At 29.3% G+C, this 10,545-nt stretch overlaps 1 protein-coding gene across 1 annotated transcript; it reads right to left on the bottom strand.

The window, feature by feature from the left end:
- Positions 1-293: 293 nt before the first annotated feature.
- Positions 294-6,896, bottom strand: LOC105451928 (kynurenine/alpha-aminoadipate aminotransferase, mitochondrial-like). Its single transcript, XM_011692655.1, has 8 exons — positions 6,483-6,896; positions 5,936-6,123; positions 4,647-4,817; positions 3,425-3,685; positions 2,464-2,643; positions 1,787-1,913; positions 1,005-1,213; positions 294-523 (listed from the first exon to the last, which is right to left on the bottom strand). The coding sequence occupies exons 1-8, from the start codon at positions 6,547-6,549 to the stop codon at positions 452-454; spliced, it is 1,275 nt and encodes a 424-aa protein (XP_011690957.1). The 5' UTR covers positions 6,550-6,896; the 3' UTR covers positions 294-451.
- Between the last annotated feature and the right edge of the window lie 3,649 nt (positions 6,897-10,545).

Genomic DNA, 10,545 nt, shown 5'->3' on the forward strand with positions numbered 1-10,545 from the left:
CTTATTCTACGTATTGTTAGCGATAATGAGACACGTCTCGACACGTAAATATCGCCTATAGATATCTTCTAAAACAGCTTGTAATATAACAAAACAAGTTTTTAGAATTTTAAGTGTTGTTAAAACTTAATGCCCACACAAAATAGCTGTATTAGTGATGCAATGTCCTCTGTTAACAAAACTCGAGACTACGTTCTACTTTCTAAGAACGACATAGATGCATAAAATTCATTTCTCAGTCTAACATAACTTGCCCGATTCTATCGATGTCTGAAACATATTCTTTTACTGTATACTTAGCAGTCAACAATTCAATTTTTAATTGATAATATATCTTTTCAGTCCTATGGTCTTATCTCTCTAGTTCATTACCAACTGGTTAACTTCAGTATCAACCGTGTACTCATGTACAAATATTTGCTGATAATATATGTACATACAAACAATATTATCACGTGTCCACATTTTCGATGTAATTTTCCGCCAACTCCGTCCGAATTAATTGCGCCAATCGCTCGAGTGCCTGAAATATAAGTAAGTAGATATAAATATATTCGGGCAAGTCAATTTGTTTAGCAGCATCGATGATAAACGTGCGTTGCGGCGAAACTTTATTCACCGTCGATAGATTAGATTCTGTACGTCGATAAAATAAAATAAATTGACATGACAATAAGATTGATAAAACAATAATTTAAATTATAATACGTTCAAATGTTTAAATTTGACTTAAAATTTTTTTTTATGATTAATACAATCGATAATTTATAATTTAAAAAATTTCTGTAGAGATAGGGATTTATTTTTATAAATTCCTATCTCTAACTTAAAACTTTCTAACGTTTGTTAATCTTATGTTAAAATATTAATAAATATAAAATAAATATATTAATAATAAATTTTGTTATACATATATATTATTATATGTATAAATATTATTAATAATAAATTTTAATCATTTTTATTATATTATATATAAATACAAATATATAAATTAAAATTACCAAATCCATTTCTTCATAGGAAGCCTTAGTGAAACTTGCTCTGATGGCGTTACAAGGTTTCGAGGTGTCTCTCATAAATGCGGCTCCTGGAGCCATAATAACGCCTTCCGTTACGCCTCGTTGCATTATCATTTTCCATGTATTCTTGATTCCTGGCACTTTAATCCATAAGAAGAATCCACCTCTTGGTACATTGAAGTCTGCCAGACCTGTAAACCAATTCGTCTCTTTCTAATCCAGTTTTAATTGCGGCAACTTACCAGCTATCTATAAAACATTTTTGCGAGTATCGACACATTTTTTTTGCACGTGAACAACATTGCGTATATAGCAATAAAAAAATAAAAATATGTGTAAATGCAAAATTATAATTATTACCTTGAGCTTTGAACATTAATATTAATCATTCATTATTTTTTTCTGTGTGTAATAATTTCCTTTTCTATACAGTTTTGGCGATAAATATAAAGCATCCTTAATTTATTACATTTTTTTAAAGTGGTAATAAAAACCAAAACAAAACTAACAAAATATTAAAATTGTTATAAAAATAAACTTTATTTTTTAATAAAATTGCATGTATTTTAATTTTTTTATTTATTTTTCATTGGATATAAAATGTTTATCACAATTTATAAGGATGATGTTTATACAGCTGTATGTATCTTATTTATGTAAATATATGCATTTTAAAATAAGAAATTATTTTTTAATTATAAAAAAGCTATTATAATGTTAAGTATAAATTATCATCAGATGTGTATATCGAGACAATTACCCACCATTCAAATGTTTACGTGCCAACGTTGAGATAATATCCCTTCGTTCCTTGTAATAGGCCCTTAAGTGCATGAAATGTTGCATCAAGCCCTCGTAACCCCAGAGCTTCATCAGCTTGTATATTATCACCTAAAAAAGTCAGATCAGTTATTTCTTTGCCCTTTCTTTTTCTGGCGATAAAACGGTCAATGTTTACAATTCCGATAAGAAGCGACACGCGCCACCATCGTCAGCTTGATTTATTGAACGATGATTAAGCGAGGCGTGCGTCGACGTTTCATCATTCCAGATAATAATATTTACGGTTATCGCCCTTTTTTTATATGTGTATAAAAAGTATAATAAACTCATTCTTTCACTTATTTTTGCATTCAAATTTAAATTCGTATAGCGAAAACATCCAACGAGTTTTGCTTTCTCTATTTCTCTGATAAATATATTAAAAAGCAATAATATAATTATAATATAAAGAGATTTATTAATTTTCCGAATTGATTTAAATTCAAATAATTTAAGAATAATCTTATGACGCGTACGTCAATTAAAATTTTATATATTTATATAGCTCTATTGTGTATGAACGAGCGATATTTATACGTTACCGGCGACAGGGAAAAGTTTAAGGGTGGCGAAAGGTCATGAAGGGATCCTCGCGTAGGATAAGGGTATCTCTACCAACCTGCGATAAGGTAGGAGCATGGAGATGACTGCTCTGCAAATGAAGTTGTACGCAGGCTATCAGCGGAGACGCGGCGGTCATGAAGCCTAATCTGATGCCACTGCTGATCACTTTTGAGAATGAATCCAACCTAATTACTCGACCTTCCGTATCAAGCGATAAGAAGGACTTAGGCTCTTCCTAAGAAAGAATATATTTAAAAAATCTTTATATTTTGTTTTTTCTTCACAATATATGAAGGAAATCTCTCCAATAATATTTATTTTAATATATTATAGATTTATCTATTATATATATTTATAATTCCATAAATATATATAATTTTGCATAATATATCAGTTATATTATAAATTCAAATATAGATTACGTTCTATCTCAAATGTTGATGAAGGACGTGAAGCATGAAAGATATTAATGATACGCGAATTCATTGGTATTACTATGATATTACTACTCATGAATTTTTAATAATATCTTTAATGATTTACCGTTTCTGATTGCATCAAATGTAGCACAGTACTTATAAATGTATATTGTAATTAACAGATATCTTTTATTTATATGTTTCGAATATACTGCTATTGCATTACATTTCATCATATTTTCAACAGCTTTAAAAGATATAAAATTTAATGTTATGGGCCATTCAAAATTTAATTTGTAGTTATGCAAAATTATGCCGAAATTGCGTCAAAGATACGTCATACAGTAAACTTATCTAATTTGCACTGTAATCTGCGAGTCCGTTTATGAAATATGCTATTGCGTTTTGCAGAGTTCCATTTTTTAAGTAATTTCCGGTATAATTATTTGCGTAGTAAATATTAACGCATGTATATTTATATGTCTATTAATACGTCTATTAACGTACGTTCACATTTATGCGCGGCTGGATTAATTTCTTTATATATCTCTCTATGTTAAATCACACATTTGTTTGTCGCATGTGAAAATGACTCACCTTGTCGAAATGCATAAAGTGATAAGGATCGTCGTCAAGAAGCAAGAAATTGTACTCGCAGGCTATCCTGTAGATCTCTTTCCGTCTCTCCAGGGGTATAATGATGCCGGTAGGATTTGTGCCCGTAGCATTTATGTACATTATCTTCGGCATTTTCCCGCCGGAAAGCTCCCGATTTCTTAGAGTCTCCCGAAGTATTTCCGGAATGGGACCTTCGTCATCCTGCGCGATCGTTATGAGCTCTGCTTTGTGAGGTGCTACCTGCGATCGAAATCAACGACATACCTTTATTATCGTAGTAACAAAAATTTCAAATAAATTGCTCAGTATTTTTATATAATTTCGAAGAAAGAAGAATTAAGAAGTTGTAAATTATTTTAAATTAAATTCAATTCAATTCAAGTCTAACACACACAGTCGGAAAATTTGTGTTAATTTGTGTTTAACACATTTTACATATTCCGAAACGATTCACCCAAATCTTTGTGTTAAAACAACAAAATGAATATTTTATAAACATAATTATCGAAAAGTAAACTTTATGCAAAAATTAAAACGAAAATGTTACACATTAATTACGATTTCAAAACAAATTATGTAAACATATTTCTTCAGTAAAATTAACATTCGTAATACGTTAAATTTTAACACGTATATTCACCTTTTATTAATTTACCTTAAAATTTACATTTTAACACTATATTATTTTTATGTTATTTATTTACTTATGTATTATCTTAACACTAAAAAAATGTTAAGTGTTAATTTAATTTTTCTTAGTGTTAAAATAACGTAAGGTATTCAAATTATTAACTTAACACTCGAGTATATTAGGAATTTAACATAACAAGAATTCGAGTGGTTCTTAACACAATTAAGTACAAATCTACTGTGTAGAGATTTACTATTGTTATACAATTCAACATTGTGTTGCTATACAACTATACACATTCTTAATGTCTACAAATATCTACAAATATAAGAGATATTTTCTGTTTTGTTATACGTTTCTATATTGCAACATAAAAATAAATAAAATCATATTACAGCATTTTTGAAAAGAGAAAAAAAAATATTCTAAGAGAGTTTTACTGTACTGTCGTACAAATTATCACTTATCGTATACTTTGCAGCTAAAAGGATTAAAACGACAGGAGACGCGTACACGGGATCCTTCTCAAATTTCTTTCTCTAATGAAAGCATATCTATATATTTACTAACCACAACTTCGACGCCAGGGTAGAAGGGGTCGGGGACCAAAATCGGATCACCAGTGCCGATTATAGCCTCCAGAGCCTTGCTAAGCCCGTCCTGAGACCCCGAAACGACGACTATGTCGCTACTCTCCCATAAGGGCGGCGCGTGTGCCTTTCTCTGGAATTCCCTCAGGGCCTGAAACCAATTTGATGTCCGACGTTGTTAGACACATTGTAGCCGATTTCCCTTATCTCGGGGAACGAAAGATTCCGGGTGTAATGGTACGGTCGATTACACGAAGCCGCAACCTCCGCGCGCAAACAATGTACGGTGGTGACATAATCAGGCGCGGCGTTATAATTTATAATGGCTTACTATCGAAATATTTTTGCTCCTCTGCACGTCTTCTCTTACCTTTATCTCTACTCCGTCTCTGTCACGTTTACATTTATCTTATTTCCCTTCTAATTGTAACAAGTTAGACGCGTGGCGTTTAAGTTGAGCACTATGAGTCACTGACATATCTGTGTCCATTTCTACCAGGGGTCGATCGTAATTAAAATAACATTATTTAAAATATGCATTTTAAATAACAAAAAGTAAAAAAGTTATTTAGTATTTATTATTTTAAATAGCTTCTTCTGATCTATTTTATATTTAAAATTTTAAATATGTTTTTGGAATCTATTTTATATTTTTCATTTTAAATAAGTCGTGTTTCTAGAATCTAGAATTTTATATTTGTTATTTTAAATAGATTATATCAGTTACTTTATCGACTTCTGTTTACCAGGGATCGGTTGTATTTAAAAAAATTATTTAAAATTATTTAAAATACATATTTTAAATAATGTTTTTTTACGATACGAAGCAGAAGTCGATAAAGTAACTGATATAATCTATTTAAAATAACAAATATAAAATAGATTCCAGAAATACGATTTATTTAAAATGAAAAATATAAAAAAGTAATAGAAATAAAAAATTAATTGAATTATTTAGTATTTATTATTCTAAATAATTTCTTCTGATCTATTTCTTATTTAATATTTTAAATATGTTTTTGGAATTTATTTTATATTTTTCATTTTAAGTAAATTGTATCAGTTATTTTACCGATCCCTGATTTCTACCAATGTAGATTAACTTTAATCTCGGTCTGACTTACTGCTCATCTTTCCCTAGTTCTAAGAATTTGAAAACTCTGCATTGATAAAACTGGACATTATATAGTTTTGCTCCGAAATTTTTACATTAAGACATTTTTGAAGAAAATCCAGATAATCAGATAATCTAGCTGGAGAATGTTTTACCTGCAAGAGAGGCGGATAACCTTGCGTGGGTATGTACTGGAAAGCGGCACCTAACTCGTCACCGTCGAGAGTGAAGGACGAATCATCGTAGAGTTTAAATGAGATTTCCGTGAACGGGAACGTTTCTTCGTTGGGCATTCCTTCCGCTAAGGAAACGGTATTTTTTGGCGCGGAGTACGCAATTTTAGCTAGAACAAGTAAAAGATCCCTCATTGTCGATCATCCGGTTGGTATAATACAAGATATTCTTTTTATGTTTGTCGAGACAAGACATTAATGTTCTGTCAATATATTTACAATTAATATAGTTAATATATTTATAATTAATTATGCAGCCGTCGTAAAATTAACTTGTCAATTCTCCGCGTAAATTTTGTATCTTGGTGATTTTATTAGTCTACCGATATATGAAAGAAAGACTTTGCAATTATTGTTAATTAGATGCAAGTCGAATCGCTCGCTGATTTATTCTTTGTTTTTTTTTGTTACTGATTATTGCGTTACGTTTCCTTCACGACAATAATAAAGAGAAGAGTTTGCTACTTACTTAGCTCCCGTGTCGTAGCCGGTCGCCTGCGTTTGGCGACTTCCGTTATAAAATAAGAATAATCCATTTCTCTGCTCTATAATTGCACACACTCGTTCGATAATAAGTGTTCGACAAATTTACAATCTCCGAATTGATCAGTTATTGATCACCGTAAAATCAGGTACGTTGCTGTTTTTCTTCTATACATACAATCACAAGTCAACACAGCTTATTATTAATATAGATCGATTGTTATTGACCGCCAACGGCCGATTAATTTCACAGCTTAGAAAGTCTAACGAACACTCCGTCTTTAACTCGAATTTTTTTTTCTCTTTAGATCATATGTCTCCCGAAAAGTAAGCGCACGTGGACAAGAGTCGGAAGCCTACTAAAGTGAACGCTTCTGTTACCTCCGTCAACACTGACAGCGCGCTCGACTATGCCTGCTTTTATATTTGCGATAACACGTTGATTGCGTCAGAAAACCATTTCATGTACAAAAGGAATACGATTCACATGTAGTAGAGAGAATGTAGCTAAATAGTTTCCCTGATTATGTTTACAAACCCGATATCGCGATTTAAATCTTATTACCAATTAGAGATATAGTTTATATAAATTTGAACATAACAGTAAGTGTATATTTGTAGTACTTTTTGATATATTCATTACGTAGATTCATACAGAGCAGAAAACATTTTGCATTTATATAAAAATCGGCTCATTTAAATGTTTGTTAAATTTTTATATTGAATTTTTATTATACCTAGTATTAATTTAACATAATGGGATTTAAATGGTTATTTATTATTATGTGTTAAATACTTACTATTTTTAGTGTTAAAATAATACAATATATGAACAGGTGACTAAATAATATCAAATTAACTTTATTCAAATTACTTTTAAAAATTCTAAGATAATTGAATAAAATATGAATGTGCACATGTTAATTTAACATATTATATAAGTGTTAATTTTACTGAAAAAATGTGTTACCACATTTGTTTTAAAATTGTGTTAACTTTTATATAATGTTTGTGTTGTTTTCTAACGTATTTATCTTGCGTTAAATTTAGTATAAAAATTTCGGTAGACCGTTTGGGACATGCAAAATATGTTAAATTTATTACAAATTATCCAATTGTTTCCAAATGTAAGTATAAGTATTGTAAATTACAAAAGATTTTATATATTTTCACCAACGTAAATCAACTTTGATCTTAGTTTGACGTATTTTCCTTTTTCTAATTCCGAGAAGTAGTCAAGATAAAGAATAAGTGATTAGTGAACACGAGCATAAAAGAAAATATTCAAATCTGGAAATACCTAAACCAGCTCAGAAAATGGGGAAGAATATCTGTAACTTCCCGTTATGATAAACAGAGATGGAAGCGAGATAAAAATTGCTTCACTAGTAATATATCTTTATAAATCATGTATACGCGTGAATTATTTTTTACATTTAACATGTTGAAAGCCAAGTTCATTTAGTTTATCTTTCTTTTATTTGCGTCACGCGTACGAATTCCAGAATGTATATGTCGCATTTTGTAATTGATACAATTTGGTTTTTTTTTATCTTTCAATAATTTATTAAATATTTGAAACATTACAAGAAGAATTGGTGTGAATTCCCTGAGCTCTCTTTTAATACATTATTTTTATCATCCGCGAAGAAACGAAATTGAAGTTTACAATTTTCGATATCAAGACAGTAGTTTTATTAACATATATTTTCGTTATTTAACAATCTTTCAATTTTAAAGTAAGTATTAATTCCTGCGTTTTGTAATGTTAACAGAATAATAACAGTAAGTGATAAATTATATTCTTTTTTTCTTGAACTATTTCTTTCCATTTACTGTAATTTTTAGTATTTATCTATTTTTCTTTCGTAACTTCTTGGTCGTGTTGGACGTAATTATTACGTTATCGAAATCGACGCATAAGAAAGATAACATCGACAGTAGTAACAATAATGTTCAAACAACATATATTTTTTTCGAAATTTTCTCGTTGCACACTTTTCTGCTCAAACTCACTATGTTTTACGTGATTTCTCGAGCGTCACCCGCGTGCGAATATAAAACAAAATCTTTCAAACACAGATGTGTTTTATTAAATGGACTTATTAAGCGCAAACACAATTTAACGTAACATGTCTGAGTACATGTGTACTTTTTTGCGACAATTCGACAAACTCTTGCGTCTAATCAGTGTGCTTGTCAATATCCGATTTTTTTCATACGTTATTCTGTTCTTTTAGTCAAAACATATTTTTGAACAAGATTATCAGAACAGAATTTCCTAAAACCGCATGGACACGGTATTTGTAGATAAAGATTACATTTCTAAACTTCTTGATTATATAAAATTTCTGAGATGCACCATTCCGATAAGAGCAAATTTATATTTCCGCTCTTGAAGTAATAACAGACGGAATGCAGGTGAATCAGAAACTAGTAATCAGAAGTTATCAGAAGTTAGCGAGAATCTCTTCGTCGCAGCCAGCACGTTCGCAACTTTTTTTCTTTTCAATGGAAAATTGCACTTGTGTCAACTGTGATGTAACTGAGGGAATATAGTTACGTGAATGAATGATGAAACGTTATTGACAATCTTGTGCGTCTGTCACTCGTTAAGCGCTATCGGGGGGGAATCGCCCTCGTATCACACACACGCGATTACGTGAAAGCATTAATTACACAACAATAATAGTCTTGTGAAGTCAATGATTTATCCTCGCCGTCGACGATCTTTATCAATATGTTAACGAAATTCCGTTACTTTATAAGCGAAATTTGTGAATGAGTACATGTCGCAAATGTATTATAAGGCATTGGGTGTTGTGTAAATATCTTAAGATATATACAGTAAAAAACATTTTGTATTTATGTGTGAAACGGTCCACTCACTTGTTTGTCAAAATTTTGTGTTGACATTTTTAACATATTTGAGTGTTAATTTAATATAATGTGATTATGTTATTTAAATATTTTGCGTTAAATTGATATTCAACATTTCTTAGTGTCAAAACAACACAATTTATGAGAAAATAAACAAATAATATAAAAATAATGTGTTTTAAAACGTAAATTCTAACATAAATGAATATAATACGTGTTTTTAACATATCATAAATGTTATTTTTATTTAAAAAATGTCCTTCCACAGTTGCTTACAAATTGTGTCAGTGTTACATTTTTTATGTTAATTTTTTAATATTTGTGTTATTTCCTAACATATTCATTTTTTAGTGTTAAATTAATACAAAAATTTAAGTGCACCATTTGAGACTGTAAAATGTGATTTCCAACATGGTAAGTATTTTGTTAAACACCACATGTAAGAATCTACAAAATTGAAAAATTTGTGTTAAATGTGAAAATTTAACAAGTTTTACGTGTTCCAAACGATAGACTCAAATTTTTACATTAATTTAACACAGAGCTGAATATATTAAAAAGTAACACAAATATTATATTTAAAAAAAGTTAACACAAAAAATATAACATTGACATAATTTGTAACCAAATTGTGGAAGCATATTTCTTAAAGAATTTTTTTTTAATTTATGTTTTAACATTTTTTTTAGTTGTTCACTTACCACTAAATCGTATTAACATTAAGAAATGTTAAATATTAATTTAACACAAATATTTAAATAACATAATCGCGTTATGTTAAATTGATATTTGAATATTAAAAATTTAATATAAAACTTAGGGATCAGTTTTAATATAAATGTTTAATACAAAATGTTTTTATCTGTGTAAATACAAACATTTGAAAAAAGCACTTTTAGTAAGTAAAAAATTCGAACAACGTCATTAAACATTTTGTGATGTGTTTAAAAAAATGTAGTAACAATGTCTCAATCAGGGATCGGTAAAATAACTGATTCAACTTATTTAAAATAAAAAATATAAAATAGATTCCAGAAAATTATTTAAAATAAAATATCGCAGAGACCAATAAAAAACTGATACAACTTATTTAAAATGAAAAATATAAAATAGATTCCAAAAACATATTTAAAATATTAAATAAGAAATAGATCAGAAGAAATTATTTA

Source organism: Wasmannia auropunctata, unplaced genomic scaffold (assembly GCF_000956235.1).
Source record: "Wasmannia auropunctata unplaced genomic scaffold, wasmannia.A_1.0 LD336040.1, whole genome shotgun sequence".
NCBI classification, from domain to species: Eukaryota; Metazoa; Arthropoda; class Insecta; order Hymenoptera; family Formicidae; genus Wasmannia; species Wasmannia auropunctata.